Source organism: Phyllobates terribilis, unplaced genomic scaffold (assembly GCF_046119375.1).
Source record: "Phyllobates terribilis strain yellow unplaced genomic scaffold, ASM4611937v1 Scaffold_186__1_contigs__length_3700242, whole genome shotgun sequence".
NCBI lineage: Eukaryota > Metazoa > Chordata > Amphibia > Anura > Dendrobatidae > Phyllobates > Phyllobates terribilis.
In genome coordinates, this window is record NW_027362946.1 from 3,441,309 (window position 1) to 3,464,721 (window position 23,413).

Consider the following 23,413-nt stretch of genomic DNA (forward strand, 5'->3'; position numbering starts at 1 on the left):
ACACTTGATCCGCGCTTCTTCAGTCCTCCGAACGGATGAAGAAGCATGCTGATAAGAGACGTCTGGATCCACCTCTATTTCATCCGGGAGACAAGATCTGGCTTTCCTCCAAATATGTCCGTCTCAAGATACCATCATACAAGTTGGGCCCGGGTTTCATCGGTCCTTTCTAGATTCTAAACCAAATAAATCCAGTGGCGTACAAGCTGAAACTCCCTGCCTCCTTACGGATTCCCAATTCCTTTCATGTGTCTCTCCTCAAGCCTATTGTCCTTAATCCTTTCTCTGACGATCCAGGTACCACTCCAGCTCCAGTCTCCGCTGAGGACGTCTTTGAGGTAGAGAATATTTTGGCCATCAAGAGGGTAAGAGGAAAGACTTTCTTTCTTGTGGATTGGAAGGGGTTTGGTCCTGAGGAGAGGTCTTGGGAGCCCAGGGAGAACATTCATGCTCCTGGTCTTCTAGAAAAATTTCTTGCGAGCCTAAAGAAGATGTGGCATAGAGGAGGGGGTACTGTAGCGTCGGCGTCTCTGCCTCCTGCTGGGCAGAGACGCCGATCCCCTCACCACCGCGGTCCCGGTCCGGCGTCTTCCGGCTCCCCTGCTGCATCTGCATGGGGTGTGTGCACCACACGCAGTTCTCCACGCACTGTTCTTTGGGCGCACGTGCGTGAGCTCCTTCCCTCTTAAAGGGGCCACGCGATCAGTCCTAAAAAGAGTCCCCGGCCAATGGCCGGAGGACTGCTCCTATATTAGGCACCTCCTCCAAAATTGAGGTGCCTGTGCAAGGTTATTGTTTGTGTGCTAACACTCTCCTCAGCCCTCAGGTTCCAGTGCCCGCCTGCCTATCAGCCGTGCCCGCCAGCCTGTCTATCAGCCGTGCCCGCCTGCTTGTCTACCCGCATCACCTGCCTGTCTACCAGCCGTGCTCATCTGCTGTGCCTGTCGGCTTCGGCCATCAGTCCCGTGGGAGTCGCCTGCTCTCACACAAGGTCGGTCCCAGAGTGGCACCTGGTTCACCTTCCCGGTCCCTCCTTGGTTCACGGAGTCGACTAAGCCGCCATGTGGCCAGGGTCGGTCAGGGTAGGCACTTAGTTACGCCCCTCTGGTCCCTCCTTGTATCACAGCACAGAGGTTTCACCACCCGGATCCGTAACAGTCACAGATAGATGGAGAATTCACATCTATGATCAGCTCTAATCCTGCCATCTCCACCATTCTCATTACACAAGTATAAAACATATAACACTGGTGGATAAAACAAGACTGAGCACAAGACCATCACAGGATTCTACACATCATAGGGGAGATCTCATGACACATTCTCTCCATCTACCTGATGATCCTGAGGAACATCGGGATCTTCAGGTTTACAGTCCTGTGGAAGAAGAGGACGAGGACATCTCTCTGGTGTTGTCCTCTCACTAGATAGATCTGAAGGAAACACATACAGGGACTGAATTCATTCTTTACATACAGATAATTATAGGCCATGTGTATTTAGTTCTGTCTTATTACCTGTTGATGTCAGGGGCTGGGGAACCTCCATCTTGATGTCCCTGTACAGATATTGGTGTCCTTCTAAATACTCCCACTCCTCCATGGAGAAATAGACAGCGACATCCTGACATCTTATAGAAGCCTGACACATACAATGATACCGTTACCCCCCCGATCCCTTCACAGCGTTACTGTATAAAGTCCCAGCATTCCCAGCAGTGTCACCTCTCCAGTCAGCAGCTCAATCATCTTGTAGGTGAGTTCTAGGATCTTCTGGTCATTGATGTCCTCATGTATCAGGGGGTGAGGTGGAGGCCTTGTGATTGGGCTCAGGGGTCTTCCCCATCCCTCAGACACATGAACCAGACAGCACTCACTAGAGGTCTTCTTCACTACTGTGTAATCCTGGTTATGGAGAGACACATTAATAAATCTCACTCCAGACATTTCCAGAGTCCTCACCTCTCCAGTTCTGTCCATCTGTTATTCCAAGAATGATGTAATGTGACGTCATCAGAATCTCTCACCTCTCCAGTAAGACGGAAGAGGATCTCTAGGGTCAGATGCAATATCCTCTCCGCCATCTTGTCCCTGTCCATATCCATGCTTAATGGATGAAGCAGAAAAATTTTCTTATTTAGAGGATTCGATTTTGTAGAGACCTAAATAGGAAGATGATGAGCCGATGTAAATTCATAAAAATCTTGTGTAATAATACAATCACTGGAGATAATAAGGGAAACATATGAGATTTACTATTTTATACTATTTAGTTTTCTTCTTTACATCTAGTAATAAAACCTTTATATTTTAGGCCACAGACAACAAGCAGTTTCTTCCTCGGAGTCTGCAGCTGAATACCTTTCTCATAGACTCATCTTCCTTATTGCTAATTCTCGTCTTATTTACCGACACTGGAATCAGCATTAGCAATACTGCAGGAGATATTCATTACACGTGACAGGAGAAATAACTACTTCATGATGAGGACGACATCTTCATCTTCTACTACGGCTCTAGAAACATATTGGGCCAGAGTCCTGTCACCCACTACATCACCACCAGCCGTCTATATGAATGTTTCCCGTCTTCCCCGGGCTCTACCATGTTAGATCTCAGGTCTGATTCACACACAGAAATTTGAGACATTTATAAAAGCTTGTTTGTAAGAACACCAAGACAGGAGGTATTTGATGCCAAATTCTCCATATACAATGTATTTTTTCTCTCTGGATATGAAAGGATTTTTTTAGCATTTTCATGTAGGTTTCCATATATTACATGAAAAACACCCCAAAAAAATACAGTTGGGGATGGAGGTACTGGGGGAACATTATACAGAGTGTGGGTGGATGGCGGTACTAGGGGAACAGTATACTGTGTGTAGGGGCCAAGAAAGGGGCACTGTACTATGGGAGCAATACATGATTCCTTCACAAAAACACCCCAAATATAACATTTTTTAAGCTAAAGTGTCTAAACAGATTTTCTTTCAGATCCATAAAGGGGCACTTTTCCGTGTTTGTCATGTCAGAACTGTTGGAGGATTATTAGAGGTGATAGTTTTCCCACCAATTAGAAGGGACACCTGTGGAAATTGGTGTTTTTTTTACCAGCTACAGTTCTGATGTGATTTACTCGGTAAAGTTCCCTTGTGGTAAAGTGGACAAACGTCACGATCAATGAAATCAGCCTGAAGGAACATCGTCCTCTATTCAGCTCTATGAATCTAGGATGAAATCCACTGCAGCCACTGCAAGAAAAAGAATGAGGAAGAGCAGACGTTTGGGGAGACCACCGTGGCCAGACATTTCTCGGAGATGGTGATAAAAGTTCTGATCTCACATGGTCGGTGTTAGAAGAAACGACCGCAGCGGATTCACAATCACAACGCTGTAAACTTCTACTGAGACGAGTTCTAGATTTACTCCCTGGAATCACTTTCTCCCAAAGGGTTAAATGATGTCTGTAACGTCAACGTCTTTCTATGAAGCTTCTTCTCTGAACTTTATTCCTCAGTTGTCTGTCGGGAAGTTTTTTCTAAAAAAATATTTTTGTGTGTTTTTTTTTCTTTTAGTTTACTGGGTTAGTAATAGACGCTTCTCCAATACTAACTCTTGGGACTGATACCAGCTGAGAATACACAACTGATGTAAACCCAAAAAATATTACCCCGGTTGCCAACATACCAGTGCAATTGGGAAGAAGACGGCAAAGTGCCAAAATTTTTCGCATCTAATGTGATTTGCAAATTCTGGGGCTGCTGCGGACTGGTATTTTTTGGCCGGAAGGGGCCAATATCCATGAACCTTGCCAGCAGGATAATATCAGCCCCCAGCTGTCTGCTTTACCTTAGCCGGTTATCAAAAATAGGGTGGGGGGGACTCAACATCATTTTTTTTAATTCATTATTTATTTAATAGGTTTAAAAAAGGTGAAATACACCCTTTAGTGCCACATGGAAGGCACTAAAGGGTGCAACTTTGTAATATTTAGGGGGAGGGAGCGGACATTAATCTAAGCATTCACTCCTATTAACAACTCTCCTTGAACAACCGTACTTTCTGAGGACAGTGGGCCGGGCATCGCATCACTTCTGTAAGACCCAATAACTAGTGATCAGTGAATGGTCTTTGGATAAGGGGTTAACCAAGTACGCTCGAGCATAACTGAGTATCTTTGGAGTGCTCGTATATCATGTTCGAGTCCCTGTGCCTGCATGATGTGCGGCTATTTGACAGCCTCAACACATGCAGGGATTGCCTGTTTGTTAGGGAATCCTCACGTGTTGAAGCTGTTTAACAGCCGCAAATCATGCAGACACAGGGACTCGAACATGATATACGAGCACTCAGATGATACTCAGTTATGCTCGAGCGTGCTCGGTAAACCCCTTATCGGAGCACGTTCCCTCATCACTACCGATAACAAGATGCGGCCAGCCAATCACAGTAATGCTAGCAGAAAACATGGCTACAGCACTACAGTGTATGGCAGGCAATGCCCGAATGTACAGGGTGGGCCATTTATATGGATACACCTAAATTAAATGGGAATGTTTGGTGATATCAACTTCCTGTTTGTGGCACATTAGTATATGGGAGGGAGAAAACTTTTCCAGATGGGTGGTGACCATGGCGGCCATTTTGAAGTCAGCCATTTTGGATCCAACTTTATTTTTTTCAATTGGAAGAGGGTCATGTGACACATCAAACTTATTGAGAATTTCATAAGAAAAACAATGGTGTGCTTGGTTTTAACGTAACTTTATTCTTTCATGAGTTATTTACAAGTTTATGACCACTTATAAAATGTGTTCAAAGTGCTGCCCATTGTGTTGGATTGTCAATGCAACCCTCTTCTCCCACTCTTGACACACTGATAGCAACACCACAGAAGAAATGCTAGCACAGGTTTCCAGTATCCGTTGTTTCAGATGCTGCACATCTCGTATCTTGATGGTATGGTGTGGTATATGGGGTACAAAGATAGTGGGGCCATTCTTCATCAATGGAAACCTCAATGCCATTGGATATCTGAAATTGCTACATGATGATGTGTTGCCCTCTTTATGCACTGTCTATGCTGTGAAGATACAAGATGTGCAGCTATCTTCTGCAGTGTTGCTATCAGGGTGTCAAGAGTGGGAGAAGAGGGTTGCATTGACAATCCAACACAATGGGCAGCACTTTGAACACATTTTATAAGTGGTCATAAACTTGTAAATAACTCATGAAAGAATAAAGTTACGTTAAAACCAAGCACATCATTGTTTTTCTTATGAAATTCTCAATGTTTGATGAGTCACATGACCCTCTTCCCATTTAAAAAAATAAAGTTGGATCCAAAATGGCTGACTTCAAAATTGCCGCCATGGTCACCACCCATCTGGAAAAGCTTTCCCCCTCCCATATACTAATGTGCCACAAACAGGAAGTTGATATCACCAACCATTCCCATTTAATTTAGGTGTATCCATATAAATGGCCCTCCCTGTATACTGGCTGCATAGCAGACACAAGACATACGGGGCGGGGTCTAGAACTCCCCCGATACTCGATCCAGTAATGGAGAGATAATCACCAGTATCTACATTACTGTGCTGGAACCAGGAGAGGAATAATGGTGTTCTGTGAGGACTTCTCTGGGCTTCTGTCCTTCATCCTGCAGTCGTCTGAATGGATCTAATGTGGACGGGAACCAGCTAAGCCGCATTCTGCCCACAGCTGTTATCTCACTGTTCACACCACACAGAGACCCCAAAAGAGTCTCCGTGCTGAAGGGGTTAATGACCCCTGCGCCCAGTAATGGGGTCTCCACATACCTCCACCTGCAGAGCCGCCACCACATATATGGCTGCTCTGTGCGCACAGGACCTGTGATGAGGTCACAGGAGGGGAGGAGTCAGGGGTCACATGATCAGGGGCCTCAGTGGATGCAGGACTCTGCTGTGCTGGTTGTCATGGTGCTGGATGAGCTGAAGGTTATGTGTGGGGTCAGGAGGGGTTTACAGTGTGGATGTAGCAGAGCCGTGTGTGTACGAGGTGTACGGAGCGGAGCCGCGTGTGTACGAGGGATACGGAGCGGAGCCGCGTGTGTACGAGGTGTACGGAGCAGAGCCATGTGTACGAGGCGTACGGAGCGGAGCCGCGTGTGTACGAGGTGTACGGAGCAGAGCCGCGTGTGTACGAGGTGTACGGAGCGGAGCCGCGTGTGTACAAGGTGTACGGAGCAGAGCCGCGTGTGTACGAGGTGTACGGAGCAGAGCCGCGTGTGTACAAGGTGTACGGAGCGGAGCCGCGTGTGTACGAGGTGTACGAAGCAGAGCCGCGTGTGTACGAGGTGTACGGAGCAGAGCCGCGTGTGTACGAGGTGTACGGAGCGGAGCCGCGTGTGTACGAGGTGTACGGAGCAGAGCCGCGTGTGTACGAGGTGTACGGAGCAGAGCCGCGTGTGTACGAGGTGTACGGAGCGGAGCCGCGTATACGAGGTGTACGGAGCGGAGCCGCGTGTGTACGAGGTGTACGAAGCAGAGCCGCGTGTACTAGGTGTACGGAGCGGAGCCGCGTGTGTACGAGGTGTACGGAGCAGAGCCGCGTGTGTACGAGGTGTACGGAGCGGAGCCGCGTGTGTACGAGGTGTACGGAGCGGAGCCACGTGTGTACGAGGTGTACGAAGCAGAGCCGCGTGTACTAGGTGTACGGAGCGGAGCCGCGTGTGTACGAGGTGTATGGAGCGGAGCCGCGCGTGTACGAGGTGTATGGAGCGGAGCCGCGTGTGTACGAGGTGTACGGAGCGGAGCCGCGCGTGTACGAGGCGTACGGAGCGGAGCCGCGCGTGTACGAGGCGTACGGAGCGGAGCCGCGCGTGTACGAGGCGTACGGAGCGGAGTCGCGTGTGTACGAGTTGTACGGAGCGGAGCCGCGTGTGTACGAGGTGTACGGAGCGGAGCCGCATGTGTACGAGGTGTACGGAGTGGAGCCGCGCGTGTACGAGGTGTACGGAGCAGAGCCGCGCGTGTACGAGGTGTACGGAGCAGAGCCGCGCGTGTACGAGGTGTACGGAGCAGAGCCGCGCGTGTACGAGGTGTACGGAGCAGAGCCGCGCGTGTACGAGGTGTACGGAGCAGAGCCGCGCGTGTACGAGGTGTACGGAGCAGAGCCGAGTGTGTACGAGGTGTACGGAGCAGACCCGTGTGTACGAGGTGTACGGAGCGGAGCCGCGCGTGTACGAGGTGTACGGAGCAGACCCATGTGTACGAGGTGTACGGAGCGGAGCCGTGCGTGAGGTGTACGGAGCGGAGCCGTGCGTGTACGAGGTGTACGGAGCGGAGCCGTGCGTGTACGAGGTGTACGGAGCGGAGCCGTGCGTGTACGAGGTGTACGGAGCGGAGCCGTGCGTGTACGAGGTGTACGGAGCGAAGCCGTGCGTATACGAGGTGTACGGAGCGGAGCCGTGCATGTACGAGGTGTACGGAGCGGAGCCGTGCGTGTACGAGGTGTACGGAGCGAAGCCGTGCGTGTACGAGGTGTACGGAGCGGAGCCGCGCGTGTACGAGGTGTACGGAGCGGAGCCGCGCGTGTACGAGGTGTACGGAGCGGAGCCGCGCGTGTACGAGGTGTACGGAGCGGAGCCGCGCGTGTACGAGGTGTACGGAGCGGAGCCGCGCGTGTACGAGGTGTACGGAGCGGAGCCGCGCGTGTACGAGGTGTACGGAGCGGAGCCGCGCGTGTACGAGGTGTACGGAGCGGAGCGTGTACGAGGTGTACGGAGCGGAGCCGCGCGTGTACGCGGTGTACGGAGCGGAGCCGCGCATGTACGAGGTGTACGGAGCGGAGCCGCGCATGTACAAGGTGTACGGATCGGAGCCGAACGTGTACGAGGTGTACGGAGCGGAGCCGCACGTGTACGAGGTGTACGGAGCGGAGCCGCATGTGTACGAGGTGTACGGAGCGGAGCCACGTGTGTACGAGGTGTACGGAGCGGAGCCGCACGTGTACGAGGTGTACGGAGCGGAGCCGCGTGTGTATGAAGTGTACTTTCATTTCAGCTCCCAACGCACATTTCAGCTGGGCTTTGATGAGAGAAAATTAAAATGAAAATTATTTTGTTGTGTATTTAATATACAGTGGGTACGGAAAGTATTCAGACCCCTTTAAATTTTTCACTCTTTATTTCATTGCAGCCATTTGGTAAATTCTAAAAAGTTCATTTTTTTTCTCATTAAAGTCCACTCTGCACCCCATCTTGACTGAAAAAAAAACAGAAATGTAGAAATTTTTGCAAATTTATTAAAAAACAAAAACTGAAATATCACATGGTCACAAGTCTTCAGACCCTTTGCTCAGTATTGAGTAGAAGCCCCCTTTTGAGCTAGTACAGCCATGAGTCTTCTTGGGAATGATGCAACAAGTTTTTCACACCTGGATTTGGGGATCCTCTGCCATTCTTCCTTGCAGATCCTCTCCAGTTCCATCAGGTTGGATGGTGAACGTTTGTGGACAGCCATTTTCAGGTCTCTCCAGAGATGCTCAAATGGGTTTAGGTCAGGGTTCTGGCTGGGCCAGTCAAGAATGGTCACAGAGTTGTTCTGAAGCCACTCCTTTGTTATTTTAGCTGTGTCCTTAGGGTCATTGTCTTGTTGGAAGATGAAGCTTTGGCCAAGTCTGAGGTCCAGAGCACTCTGCAAGAGGTTTTCATCCAGGATATCTCCGTACTTGGCCGCATTCATGTTTCCTTCAATTGCAACCAGTCATCCTGTCCCTGCATAAATACCCCCATAGCATGATGCTGCCACCGCCATGTTACACTGTTGGGATTGTATTGGGCAGGTGATGAGCAGTGCCTGGTTTTCTCCACACATACCTCTTATCAAGACTTATCACCAAAAGTTCTATCTACATCTCATCACACCAGAGAATATTATTTCTTATAGTCTGGGAGTCCTTCATGTGTTTTTGAGCAAACTCTATGCGGACTTTCATATGTCTTGCACTGATGAGAAATGGAGTATGTAGCGCCAACCCTGTTCGTGGTATCCATCTTTTCAGCTGCCAAGTGACCATGAACACTGCCCCCAATACATTGTGTCTGTAAACTATTCCAGCAAGATCTGCATTCAAATACCTAAATGTTGCTCCTTCCCTTCTTAACCTGCCAAGTGCCCAGACAGTAGTGTACAACCGTATATAGGATATTGTCAGATTCAAGAAAAGTTGGAAAATAATCTGTAAGGTCCATTTGTTTCCTATTATCCTTTGTGAAGAATTCCAAAGTTATCACCACATAAAGTGACACATGTCAGATTTGAAAAATGATTAGGAACACAAAACTGGCTGCAGGAAGAGGTTAAATCAGAGGATTTTGAGCGTTAACTACTGTAGTCAAAAACTGTGAGTATAGACAATAACACATCTACTGAAATGATCAAACTCAACAGTCTTCATCTGTAAGTAGCGAGTAACTAGTGGTGAAACCTCTCTGGGGTAATTAGAGTCTGGGGCTCGGTGGCTCTTGGCAATCTAAACTATCGTAAGGGACAATATTTTCTGTCAGAAATATTAGACATTCAAAGAGAACTTTTTACAATAGTGCAGTCCCGACCAGAAGAGTATAGAAAGTATTAGTGTCCCCATTTCAGGAGAGATTGTGCAGTAATCTGAATTCCTTAGGATGGAAAACATAATGAAATTTATGACGTGGAGTGAATCCATGAAACCAGGGCTGGAGCCAACACATCTCCTGCAGGCGTGAATAAATGTATATTACAGCCATCAGCCACGCACAGCTTAGAGATATATCATGGCACAGGAGTAATGTTTTCTGTATAGTTTATCACAATCCTGTTTGAAGTTAGTCGGTTTCAAAAGAAACTAAGAAGTCAGGATAAAGGGAAACTCTGTTGTTATTGTACAGAAATTCACACTGGGCCTCACTGCACATTTAATGTTGTCGATCATAAAAGTGAAGTTTGGCCAGAAAGACTGGACCTGGTCTTGTAGGGACCATATGAGCACATTCAGCAGCACAGAAGGGAGAGAAGGTAGATTCATCCAATAAGATATCAGGGATCTAGGAAGCCAACAGCATCATTTTTTTAAATCAAATGTTTTTTATTGATTTTTATCACATTTTCAGAGGAACGCAGTTGCTACCCCTCAACAGTAACAAACATTTCACATGTAGTGTTTATGTTTCTTGGTTCTGCAAAATAAGGATATTCTCCAGGTGTAGATAGCAGTATGCTGGGTCACAATAACATTTTAGCTTTTTATAGTTTATGAAAATAATATGAAAATACTTGTTTATTCTTAGGGAAGTCTAAGGTGTCACATAAAACGTGGAGTCAAACAGACCTATGCGGAATCTCTGCAATTCCCTAGACCCCAAAAACGGAGCCATCAATCCATAACTTATCTAATTTAGAGATAGAGTCTCTTTTTAGGTATATACCTTTTTCCATATTTACTATCCAATTAACTTTGTCTATAAAGTCTGATGTCATAGGTTCCTGATCTGTTATCCATTTTTGGCCTGTTAACTTCCTCGCCATATACAACCCCTGGCAAAAATTATGGAATCACCGGGCTCGGAGGATGTTTATTCAGTTGTTTAATGTTGTTGAAAAAAAGCAGATCACAGACATGGCACAAAACTAAAGTCATTTCAAATGGCAACTTTAGGGCTTTAAGAAACACTAAAAAAATAAAGATTAAAAATGTGGTACTCAGTAAGGGTAATTTTTTTCAGACCAAGCAGAGGGAAAAAATTATGGAATCACTCAATTCTGAGGAAAAAATTATGGAATCACCCTGTAAATTTTCATTTCCAAAACTAACACCTGCATCAAATTAGATCTGCTTGTTAGTCTGCATCTAAAAAGCAGTGATCACACCTTGAACAGCTGTTGCACCAAGTGGACTGACATGAATCATGGCTCTAATACGAGAGATGTCAATTGAAACAAAGGAGAGGATTATCAAACTCTTAAAAGAAGGTAAATCATCATGCAATGTTGCAAAAGATGTTGGTTGTTTACAGTCAGCTGTGTCTAAAATCTGGACCAAATACAAACAACATGGGAAGATTGTTAAAGGCAAACATACTGGTAGACCAAGTAAGACATCAAAGCGTCAAGACGGGAAACTTAAAGCAATATGTCTTCAAAACAGGAAATGCACAACAAAACAAATGAGGAACGAATGGGAGGAAACTGGAGTCAATGTCTGTGACCGAACTGTAAGAAACCGCCTAAAGGAAATGGGATTTACATACAGAAAAGCTAAACATAAGCCATCATTAACACCTAAACAGAAAAAAAAAACAAGGTTACAATAGGCTAAGGAAAAACAATCGTGGACTGTGGATGACTGGATGAAAGTCATAATCAGTGATGAATCGCGAATCTGCATTGGGCAAGGTGATGATGCTGGAACTTTTGTTTGGTGCCGTTCCAATGAGATTTCTAAATATGACTGCATGAAGAGAACATGCAAATTTCCACAGTCATTGATGATATGGGGCTGCATGTCAGGTAAAAGCATTTACATCTTCAATAAATGCCCAAGTTTACATTGATATTTTGGACAGTTTTCTTATCCCATCAATTGAAAGGATGTTTGGGGATGATGACATCATTTTTCAAGATAATAATGCATCCTGCCATAGAGCAAAAACTGTGAAAACATTACTTGAAAGAAGACACATAAGGTCAATGTCATGGCCTGCAAATAGTCCGAATCTCAATCCAATTGAAAATCTTTGGTGGAAGTTGAAGAAAATGGTCCATGACAAGGCTCCAACCTGCAAAGCTGTTCTGGCAACAGCAATCAGAGAAAGTTGGAGCCAGATTAATGAAGAGTACTGTTTGTCACTCATTAAGGCCATGCCTCAGAGTCTGCAAGCTGAAATTAAAGCCAGAGGTGGTGCAAGAAAATACTAGTGATGTATTGGAGTGTTCTTTTGTGTGTTTGTTTTTCATGATTCCATAATTTTTTCCTCAGAATTTAGTGATTCCATAATATTTTCCCTCTGCTTGGTCTGAAAAAAATTACCCTTACTGAGCACCACATTTTTAATCTTGATTTCTTTTAGTGTTTCTTAAAGCCCTAAAGTTGCCATTTGAAATGACTTTAGTTTTGTGCCATGTCTGTGATCTGCTTTTTTTCATCAACATTAAACAACTGAATAAATATCCTCCGAGCCCGGTGATTCCATAATTTTTGCCAGGGGTTGTATAACATACGTGCCACCGCTATTTTGTCGTGCTCATCAATAGTCAGATCTTCACCATATCGTAGAGTACACATACTAATGGTGAAAGTTCTACATTAATTGAATAAACCCTGTTAATAATTGCTACAACTCCTTTCCAAAAGGACATTAGGTTAGGACAATTCCACATTATATGAAACAACATGTCTGCTGAGTGAATTTTGTACCTAGGACAAGAATTATATAAGAATTGAGGACTCCTATATACCTGGTGTATCACATATATATGAGACAGTCTGTGGGATTCGCGTAAAGATAATTGTGGGGTTCTTTCCAATATATCTAACCAATAGTTTTCTTCTATAGGGCACATCACACTCTCCCATTTTTCCACTGAACGTATAGGATGATTTGTCAATATCTTTTCCAGGACAATGTTATAAATTATTGAGATCAGTCCCTGAGAGCTATGTAAATTAGCTATTCTCTGTTTTATTATATTTTGAGGAACCCCTCCAATCTAAATTAATGCCCTCCATCTCATATGCGTGCCGAAATTGTAATATTTATAGAATTCAGAATGTAATAGCCAAATTTAATTTTGCAATTGTGAGAATTCCTTAATTAAATCACCTATCAACACCTGATTAAATCTATTTAAACCCCTCGAAGTCCAGGATTTGAATCCCACCAGTTGGTATAAATTGGGGAGCCACAGAGTGTTCCATAATGAAGTGAATTGTGAAACTCCTTCTGTACCCTGTAGTTTTTTCACCGTCCCCCAAAGCTTGTGAATTAGTAGTATTCTTGGCATTCTACCCCCTAGTGTCATAAATTTATTCGCCTCCAGCGCCTCATAGTTTGTCCTATTGGATATGTTGCAGCAGCAAACGTTGAGCTCCCCCTCCCCCAGGGTCGTCCCATCCCCAAATATGCTGAAGCTGAGATGACACATAATAAACCCATGGATTGGGGACTGCAAGCCCTCCCATTGTCTTGTGTCTTTGCAGTATTTCCAGTTTAAGTCTCAGAGTCTATTTGTCCCATATTCATTTTCTAAACTTCTGACTGACTTTAAAGAAATACCTCCGATTCATCCATATTGGGGAGTTGTGTAGAACATGCAGCAACTGTTGCATCAAAATCATTTTGATCGGATTAGCACGGCCCACAACCGCCAACGGTAACTTGGACCAAGCCCATAATTTACTTCTAAACTTTGTTAATATTGGGTCAAGGTTCAGCTTCTCATAATCATCTATTTTAGCCGTTATGTTAAAGCCTAAGTACTTAAACTCCGATACTACCTGTAGGCCCGAGTTAGTGTAGTGGGAAGCATTCTCATCTGTATTATCTAATGAAAGTATAACTGATTCGCTCCAATTTATCCCTAGAATAATTTTTTTTCCAAATGTTTCAATCGTTTTCATTGCTATAGGAAGGGACTCAGAAGCTTTAGCCAAGAACAGCAAAGTGTCATCGGCATAGAGAGCAACCTTCTCATTTCTACTCCCCCTATGGAACCCAATTATACCTGGGTGCTCCCTAATAATCGCTGCCAGGGGCTCAATGGCCAATGTAATGAGCAGGGAACATCCGTGCCATGTGCTCCTACTTAACCTTAATTCACTTGTATTCTGGCCACAGGCCCACCATATAGTAATTTAACCCATGATATGAAGCCAGACCCTATACCAAATGTTTCCATTCCTGCCCAAAGATATTCCCATTCAATAGAGTCAAACACCTCAGCGGCATCTAGTGAGCATACAGCCCTATCCCTATCACCATCCACCTGCAATTTAAGGTTAAGAAATAGTTGTCGAATATTGACAGCTGTGGATCTAGCAGGCATGAAACCTGACTGGTCAGTATGGATTACTGTAGATATTACTGTATTTAATCTAGAGGCCAGAACCTTCGCTATGATCTTGGTATCTGTTGACAGCAAAGATAATGGCTTGTATGAATCGAGAAGTAAAGGATCTTTACCTGGCTTAGGTATGACTATAATCACTGCCTCCTGCATTGAATGAGGTAAAGCTCCTTCCTTAATTGCATCCTGAAAGGTAGTCAGTAAGTGAGGAAGTAGGATGTTTCCAAATTTCTTATATATTTCGGTAGGGAGCCCATCCATCCCTGGCGGCTTATTATTTGCCAAAGAAGCTACCACCATTTGTAATTCCTCCAGCTGTAGAGGACTATTCAGATATTCTCGATCTTTACCAGAAAATGTCAGCAGTTTAATCTCCTTCAGATAGGATGAAATTTGTTCTCTATTGAATTGCAATTTAGATTTGTATAGGTCTTTATAGAATTCTAATAAAGTATTTGAAATCTGGTCAGTCTGGTTTACTACCACGCCCTCCTTGTTTTTCTAAAAAAAAAGAACTCCCCATCTGGGCCCTTGTTATCACAGCCATTAAGTGCCTCGCCTCCCCCCCTCCTCAAAGAAGTGTGTCTGGTAGAACATACCTTTATTTTTAGCTTTTTCCTTGAAATGTCAGGGGAGCGCTTCCTGCGCCTCCCCCCAAATCATCAGATCCTCCCTTGTACCAGTTAACACAAATTTCTCTTCTGTAGATCTAATTCTGTCCTGTAAAAACTCTCCAAACTGTTTGGTCTTCCTTTTAGATCTATTAATGTCCTGTATTAAGACTCCTCTTAAACACGCCTTCATAGAATCCCATAGTGAGTTTTGCGACACCGGTTTGTCATTTTCTTTAAAATAATATTCTAGGGTGGATGTAATCAGTTTAATATCTATAATTTGAAGCCAGAAGGGATTCATACCCAACATAGTCAAGAGATGTCTGCGGCCTGGGCAAGAGACAGAGGGTGGTCAGCAAGGGCGAGTGGTCTTATAGCACTCTGGGCAAATATTCCACCGTCTTTAGCAAGGGAGAAATATGTTCTGTACCCAAGACTAAACCAATGCATGACCATGTATTATGCGTGTTTGAATAACAAGAGAACTGTCTAGTGTTAGGGTGTTTGAGACACCACATGTCTACTAATGACAATTCTGACAGTACTTCACAAAATTTAAATTTAGATATGGGACAGTTTTTGTAGCAGTGCCGGATTTGTATCTATCCCAATATGGATGAACAATATTGGTGAAGTCTCCAATGGATTAAGTCTGGAACTCCCGATACCTTATTCATAAGTGAAGCAATGTTTTTCATAATGGCATTGTTATAGAGAGGAGGAACGTAAACTGCCACAAGTAAAATTTCTTTTGTAAATATTTTACAATGAATACCTAAAAATCTCCCTTCTCCATCTATCTTGGAAGAAATAAGTTCAAAAGGGATAGTCCTATGTACTAGGATGCTAACCCCTCTAGGGTATGTATAAAAAGTGGAATGGAAGTTGTGGCCAATCCATTAATATTTCATGCCTGCATCACTGTTTGTTCCAAAGTGCGTTTCCTGCAGACACAACACTGCAGGCAGGTGGTCCCGGATGTATACCATGACCACCGCTCTCTATAAGGAGTCTCCCAGATCTCTGACATTACATGTAAAGGAATTTTACTTCATCAGTCATTATATCTAATCATGTAGGTGATATAAAATACCAATGATTTGTAGAGTATCACGCCCTCAGCTTCCCTTTTCAAACCAGTTTTGCAATATTTCCACTTAATCAATATGACTACTGTTAGTTGCAGAACCGAGTGGCTTATTATAGGAACAGAAACCCCACAAACACACTCAACAAATAAACATAAATCCATCCAAGCTGGGGGAAGGAAGGCACCAGTCCATTCTGTAGCCGTGTGCAAGGCAAGCAAACAACCTAAAATAAGAAATGTAAACATTTCTTAGAGGCTTGCAAGAGTAGGATGTAGTACAGGATAAGTGTGTCCACTGGGCGGTGGGTTAGATAATAAAGAATATGACCCCAACAGTCAATCGGGTAGCTACCGATGGCATAAATCTTAAGTTATTCAAGTTCAACGTTGCTGACTTTGACGGATCCTCTGCTCATTTAGGTTAATCCAGTGGAGTACATCTTTCGGATGTTCAAAGAAACAGGTCTGTCACTGAGTCGCCACCCTAAGTTTCACAGGGTAAAGCATGGAGTATGGTGTTTGCAAACTACACGATCGGCGTTTTACAGCTAGAAACTGTGCCCTGCGTTTTGAAACTTCAATGGAGTAATCCGGAGAAAAGGAAATTCTTTTGCCATTGATGGAAATGCCTGCTGTATCACGGGCAGCTTTAAGGATGGTGTCCCTGTCTTTATAATGCAGCAGCTTCATTAAAACTGGACGTGTAGAGGCCCTTGGTGGCAGTGGCCAGGATGGCACTCTATGCGCCCTCTCAACAGCAAAGAGACAGGCGGTCAGTCCCAAACAGAGAGTCCAGCGATTTCTCAAAATACTCAGTAGGGTTATTGCCCTGAGTTTTTTCAGGGACACCAACCACTCTTATGTTAGTTTGCCTGAGTCTGTTCTCTAAAACATCTGTCTTAGATAATAAGGCCAAAATCTGTTGATCATGTCTATGAGTGTACCGGATAATTTGAGGTTGTTTATCCTCCAGATCACCAATTCTGCTGCTTTGGTGCGGTCATTAACTTTTTGTAGCCTTTGCCTCATTTAAAAAAATCCCTCTTTGATCTCCCCCATCTGGCTGCTGAGTGAAGATAGCGCAGATCCATACTGTGTTACAGCCATAAATACATCTTTTATCATAGGCTCAGTTATGTGCTAATCTGTGTCCTGATGGAGAGTAGCGAGTTCTGACTGAGGCTGCAGGGCGCAGGAACTTTCAGAGTCATTTTCAGCAGTATTATAAAATTCCTCTGAGCGCGCAGAGAAGCGGTTAGATTCCTCAGTAATTTGTATATGTGCCTCATTGCCGGTCTAGGCTCCGAGCCTGGAACTCGAGCAAAGCCAGCCTAAGTGCTGCGCCTGCAGCCACCGACTTTCCCACTCTTGTACCTGCTGAAGAAGCGCCAGCACCATCTTGGATGACTCCATCCGCTACTTATCCCCGGAGTTCTTCTGCCGCACATCCGCTCACATGTCCGGCCAGGCCATGCCCCTGAGCCACAGGGAAATTAAACCCCTTTTGGATGCAAGTCATAGACTTTTAAGGGAAAATTGAAGGGTAAATAGAGAATCTTGTGATTAAAAAAAAATACAACTTCTATTTTATATGTATGGGAAGCCATGAAGGCCGACCTTAGAGGAATATTTCCAAAATAAATCTCAGCAGCTAAATCCCATACTAAGCAGCAGGATCCATTGGTGTTTCAGGAGTTGGGAGATGCAGAGAATGCGATAATTAGAGATCCAATGCCGGCTGCGCAAAACAGGCTGAAAGCAGCTCCGGACATGAGGAATCAGGTAACATTGCAGATGCAGGAAGGAAGAAGCGGTTTCTAAAGCTTCCGGTCCTTTCCTTAGACTCTCAGAATTTATTAGATGAACTACTTGATATACAAGATCTAGAATGGGCACTGAGCTCAATGTCCAATGATAAAGCACTGGGAACAGATGGTCTTCCAGTGGAAGTATATAAGAGATATAAGGAAGTATTACTACCACTGCTATTCGAGATATACAATTCATGTTTTGAGGGGATCATTGCCCATGTCCATAATTATGGTATGACCTAAACAAGGCTGTTCTATTTTACAGTAGCGACCAAAATGATTGAGGCCAACTAATAGGCCGAAACGTCTTGTATTGTTGCCATCCACGACTGGATTGATACTTCTATTTCTTTATTTCTTATGTTAATAATGAATTTTTGCATCTTCACCTCCCAAGTGTGCGATGAATCATATTTGAACTATTGCAGCCCATGCACATTACATCAGCACCTCAGCTGTGACAGAGTGCTCGCCAATCATATCCTCTCTATTATTCCATCCATAGACCATACTAAGGACTAAGGGGCACTTATTACAGGTGGACGAATGGCCATTTCGGCAAATAGGAAAGGGTTCTTTACAGTTAGAGCAGTCATACTGTGGAACACTCTACCATAAGAGGTAGTAATGGTAAACACTAACAAATTTAAAAAAAAAAGGGCTGGAAGACTTCCTCAGTACCAATAACATTGTGGGTTATAGATAATTTAGAGACAAAAATTTATAATTGGTGGGAAAAGGGTGAACTTGATGGACCTAGGTTTTTTTTTCAACATCCACATGTTTCTATATGGCGACTTCCACCCCAGGACATTCAGAACTTATCTTAGAAAATTCACCAAAATGGGGATGAATACCATAATAACATAAAAACCTTCCCTGGATCCATCTTAAACCCATCAGCCGATAAAATGAAACCCATGAATGAAATTTACTGAACAGAAAAAACACATTTCTCAAGTTTAGCAAAAATTTTAGGAAAAATATATATCATTGTATCGTGTTAGCCAGTAGATAGAAAAATAAGATTTGAGAGTACTCAGTGGTTGATACCTTTTAATGGCTAACTGAAAAGATGGTAACAAATTGCAAGCTTTCAAGACTACTCAGGTATCTTCATCAGGCATACTTTAACACAATCTGAAGAGCCACATATTCATACACAGCAGGGCACAGGAATAATGCAATAGATAAGACAAGTGACATGAAGCAGAACTATCAGTATTGAAGAGGGAGAAGCAGTTGTGGCCGTAAATATTACCACAGTTCATAGATAAGGATTGTGAAAGTTTAATTGTCCTGTGATTGAGGTCTGGTCCATGATTGTGATGGTCCCAAAATGTTCTGAGGAGCACATTCCTTAGTTGATGTAGAAAGACATAAATCCATGCGATATACATACATTTATTGCTGCTCTGAGTGTGTCACGCCAGATGTGGGAAAGACTAAGTGAACACAGAGGGAAGAAGGAAAAGGAGCCCAGACACTAGGGAAAGGGGAAAGTGGAGACCTCCTAGTCTGGTCTAGGGTCACCCTGTCTCAACTACCGTCACTATATTCAACAATTGAGCTACTATATTGGCTCCTCGCCAATCACCGCACGTGTGCCTCACCCTGGCTTTCCCTGGCGTATGGCAAAGGCTAGGGAAGGGAGGAGATGAGCACTAGTCGATCTCACTAAACTCTATAGAAAACAAGGGTAGACAAACATGGGGGAGATTTAGCTTTAGACGAACTCCAGACAAATGGGCACTCAGCCTCAAGCTCCAGAGATGATGCAGTACTGCTCTTGCTAAGCCTTCACAAGTAGAAATGAATATAGCCGGCACCTCCCTCTCAGACACACCAGGTATTTATACACCCAGGCCAGAGAGCTAATTAGCCAGAGGGAGGTAGCCGCTAGGTCCTAGAGACAGCCTCTCCTCTAAGAAGAGGTCTGTAATGCCAAACATAGAGATCTCCTGCAACCAACTGCAGGGCGACTATCTGTCACCTCTGATACACCCGTGACAGTGTGTCAAAGATTGTCATTAGATTGTACTCCCAAATTTTTTTTTGTCTCTCTGAGATTTGAAGTTACATTTTAATACAAGTAATTTCATGTCCACGGTGCTGTGATCAGGGATAAAAAATGTTTGGCCACAGGTAGATCTATTCTTTTTTTTTTTATTGGGTGGCGATGAGAATTCATCCTTGTTCTAAGTTTTTGCCCTGTCTTCCCTACACACAGACACCCAGTTGAACATTTGGTACATATAATTAAGTACACGATATTAGATGTAATGCAGCTGAAATTACCTGGGATCTTGTGGTCCTGATGCTGGTTGGGAATCTTTATCTTGTCAGTGGTCATTATAAATAGACATGTTTTACATTTTTTTCTGGCTGCAGAGAAAAGTTCCTGTAGCTGTTGGAGAGGACTGCCTAAATCACAGAAGTGGGGGGTCTGGAAATATAGATTGTAATCGGGCATCTTTTTGTAATAATGGTTGTAATTTCCATGAAGCTCCCATTAGCACCTCCAGATTTGGAATTTAGGTGACTACGAGAGGCACCCGGTTGCTTTCTTGTTTAGTTTTGAAATGTAGATGATTCCTTGATATTCTGGTGGCTCTTGCAATCTGGTTTTCAATTGTTGTTTGGTGGTAGCCCTGGTTCAAAAAGGTGTTTCTGAGGCCACCAAGGTGTTTGCCTCTGTCCATAGGGTTGGAACATATCCAACTGTATCGGATGGCCTGGCTGTAGCCAATAGAGGTTATGTGTTTTGTATGGAAACTGACCCATTTAGGGGATGTTGGACGGTCAATTGGCTTCTGGTACATGGACGTCTCTATTTCATTGTTATGTAACTTAATGATGGTGTCCAAAAAGTTAATTTCAGTACAGAAGTAGTTGAGTGTTAAGTTGATGGTGGGATGAAATTGATTAAAGTGTTCAAGGAACTTCTTTAGATGTTGCTCAGAATATGTCCAGATGATTAAACTATAGTCAATTAGTAGTAGGTAGTAGGCCAGAGGCCTGATGTGACATGAGGACAAGAAGTCACATTCAAGCTTGGTCATGAAAATTTGCATACTGTTAAGCCATTACACTTCCTATTTCTGTACCAGTCTCCTGTAGATATATGTGGTTATGAAATTCAAAGTAATTGTGGGTGAGGATGAATTTTGTAAGTTTCACCAAAAAGCTGAAACTATCCTTTCCGTCTGTTTGCTTTCCCTTCCAGCAGCTTTTTCCACAGTTAGGTTTCTGGGAGGTCATACTTGCTCCTTTTATTTTTGATTCTCCTTGGCTTGACTTCTTTGCCCTATATGAATGTGTTTTAGTTTCTCACCCACAGTTTTTATATCTTACTTCACACTTTCCTTTCCACTTGTTGACAGTGTGTTGCGGCCTCCCCTCTGGTTCCTCAGGAGGTACAAGAAAACCCTCAATGGCTTACTACGGAGTTAGATCTGAGGTGGTGTTTTAAGTTGTGCAGCTAGGGTCTTTTTAGTCTATACAGAAACCAGTTGGGTGTAGTTGCGGCATTTTCCTGTGTGGGTTCTCCGGTGGCTATAAAGATGGGCTTTCTGGTTAAAACATTTTCCACATTCTGAACAGGAAAAAGGCTTCTCCCCTGTGTGAGTTCTCTGATGTTTGACAAGATTTGATTTCATTGCAAAACATTTCCCACATTCTGAACATGAAAATGGCTTCTCCCCTGTGTGAGTTCTCTGATGTGCAATGACATTTGATTTATTTCCAAAACATTTCCCACATTCTGAACATGAAAAAGGTTTATCACTTATGTGAGTTTTCTGATGTGCGACAAGACTTGATTTCTTTGCAAAATATTTTCCACATTCTGAACATGAAAATGGCTTCTCCCCTGTGTGGGTTCTTTGGTGTATTACAACATCTGATTCATGGATAAAACATTTTCCACATTCTGAACATGAAAAAGGCTTCTCCCCTGTGTGAGTTCTCTGATGTTTGATAAGATGTGATCTCTCTGTAAAACATTTCCCACATTCTGAACATGAAAATGGCTTCTCCCCTGTGTGAGTTCTCTGATGTGCAATAAGAGTTGATTTAATTGCAAAATATTTCCCACATTCTGAACATGAAAATGGCTTCTCCCCTGTGTGAGTTCTCTGATGTTTGATAAGATTTGCCTTCTTTGCAAAACATTTCCCACATTCTAAACATGAAAATGGTTTCTCTCCTGTGTGAGTTCTCTGATGTTTGTTCAGATCTGATTTCCCTATAAAACATTTTCCACATTCTGAACAGGAAAAAGGCTTCTCCCCTGTGTGGGTTCTCTGATGTACGATAATATTTGATTTCCTTGTAAAACATTTTCCACATTCTGAACAGGAAAAAGGCTTCTCCCCTGTGTGAGTTCTCAGATGTTTGGTTAGCCTTGATTTCTCTGGAAAACATTTCCGACATTCTGAACATGAAAATAGCTTCTCCCCTGTGTGACTTCTCTGGTGACTATCAAGATCTGATTTATGGTTAAAACATTTCCCCTGCTTGAAACAAAAAAATCTATTCTCTGCTGTGTACGTTTTCTGATGTTTAAGAAAAGACTTTTTGAGAAGACTATTTCCATATTCTGAATGTAAAAATGGCTTTGTTGCTTTAGGTGCAGTTTGTTTCTTAATGCCTCTTTTGTGACTATGATTTTCCTTAGTAGTCAGCAATGAATCAGAAGACAGGACCTGTTTTAAAGAATCAGATGACAGATCTTCGCTGTGAAGGGATGATGGGATATCTGGAGTAATGGCATTCACTTCATTTGTATCCTGCGGGATCTCAAGATCATCAGATTTAAAAATTGAAGATGTCAGCTGTCCCTCTGATCTCCTGGTACAGACATCTGCTAAGAATAAAACCAATTATTATTTTTGAATAAAATATCCTTGAGTTTTATATTTTTGAGCATTTCTACTTAAAGTGTCTGTAAAAATGGCAAGTTATGTAAAAACATTGAATGATTTACCAAGACAATGACAGTTCACAGCCTAATATAAAACCTCATAGGATGAACCAGTAGAGCGTGGTGTTCAAATGTTTGTTCATTCTGGATCCCAAATATGGAATAAAAAGCCACCAAACAATGTTATGTAGGCAAAAATAATATCAATAAAAACTTCTATTCATCTCACAATAAACAAGTCCCCACTCAGGTCCATTATCTGTCAGTGGAAAAACAGAAGTTTCCACATTATTAGGGTCTCAAAGGCTCTTGAAAAGCAACATGGCTTCCATAAACCAATCCAGCAATATCCGCTCTCCCAAAGTCAGATCGCCCCCTCGCTTCAGAGCCTTGCAGTGTGCCCAAACCACATTTAGCATCCATGTATTCGGCATTACTATAGGGAGAAGAACCCACTTAATTTAAGGAGTGTGTCTCCTGGAGCACAATCTGGGCACTATGTGTTGGGAAATAAAATAGTATATTTGCAATTTTCACGCTCCAACATGCACTGCGTGTTAATTTCCGGAAAGTGGTTGTGCAGTCAAAATAGTCACTACTCCTATACATTAATTCACTGAGGGTTATAATATTCAAAATGGAGTCACTTTATGAGAATTTCTACTGCTCTGGTTTTCTGCCATTTTGTCATATTAGGGCTTCTGCAAATGGTGTGACCCATCTCCTCTGAGATCTGCTGCTGCGACGTCTGCTTCTTTCACCATACCTGTCCTCATTCATTCTGCAGAGAATCTGACTTTATGGTGTATGTAATCAAATGCCCATGTTGTCTACTATTCGTAGGGGAAACTACTCAACACATCAGGGACCATATTGCCAGCCATAA

The 23,413-nt window shown here is 43.5% G+C and overlaps 2 protein-coding genes across 2 annotated transcripts in view; both read right to left on the bottom strand.

The window, feature by feature from the left end:
• Positions 1-23,413, bottom strand: part of LOC141212792 (uncharacterized) — a 235,594-nt gene that overhangs the window by 36,651 nt on the left and 175,530 nt on the right. The window contains exons 2-5 of the mRNA XM_073665096.1: positions 2,027-2,161; positions 1,725-1,904; positions 1,518-1,641; positions 1,336-1,433 (exon numbers count right to left, since the gene is read on the bottom strand). Coding sequence (XP_073521197.1) covers positions 1,336-1,433; positions 1,518-1,641; positions 1,725-1,904; positions 2,027-2,104 — 480 coding nt within the window. The 5' untranslated portion in view covers positions 2,105-2,161. The remainder of the gene's footprint in view (positions 1-1,335; positions 1,434-1,517; positions 1,642-1,724; positions 1,905-2,026; positions 2,162-23,413) is intronic.
• The window catches only part of LOC141212809 (uncharacterized), a 229,842-nt gene continuing 226,077 nt past the window's right edge, over positions 19,649-23,413 (bottom strand). The window contains exon 7 of the mRNA XM_073665116.1: positions 19,649-22,467. Coding sequence (XP_073521217.1) covers positions 21,101-22,467 — 1,367 coding nt within the window. The 3' untranslated portion in view covers positions 19,649-21,100. The remainder of the gene's footprint in view (positions 22,468-23,413) is intronic.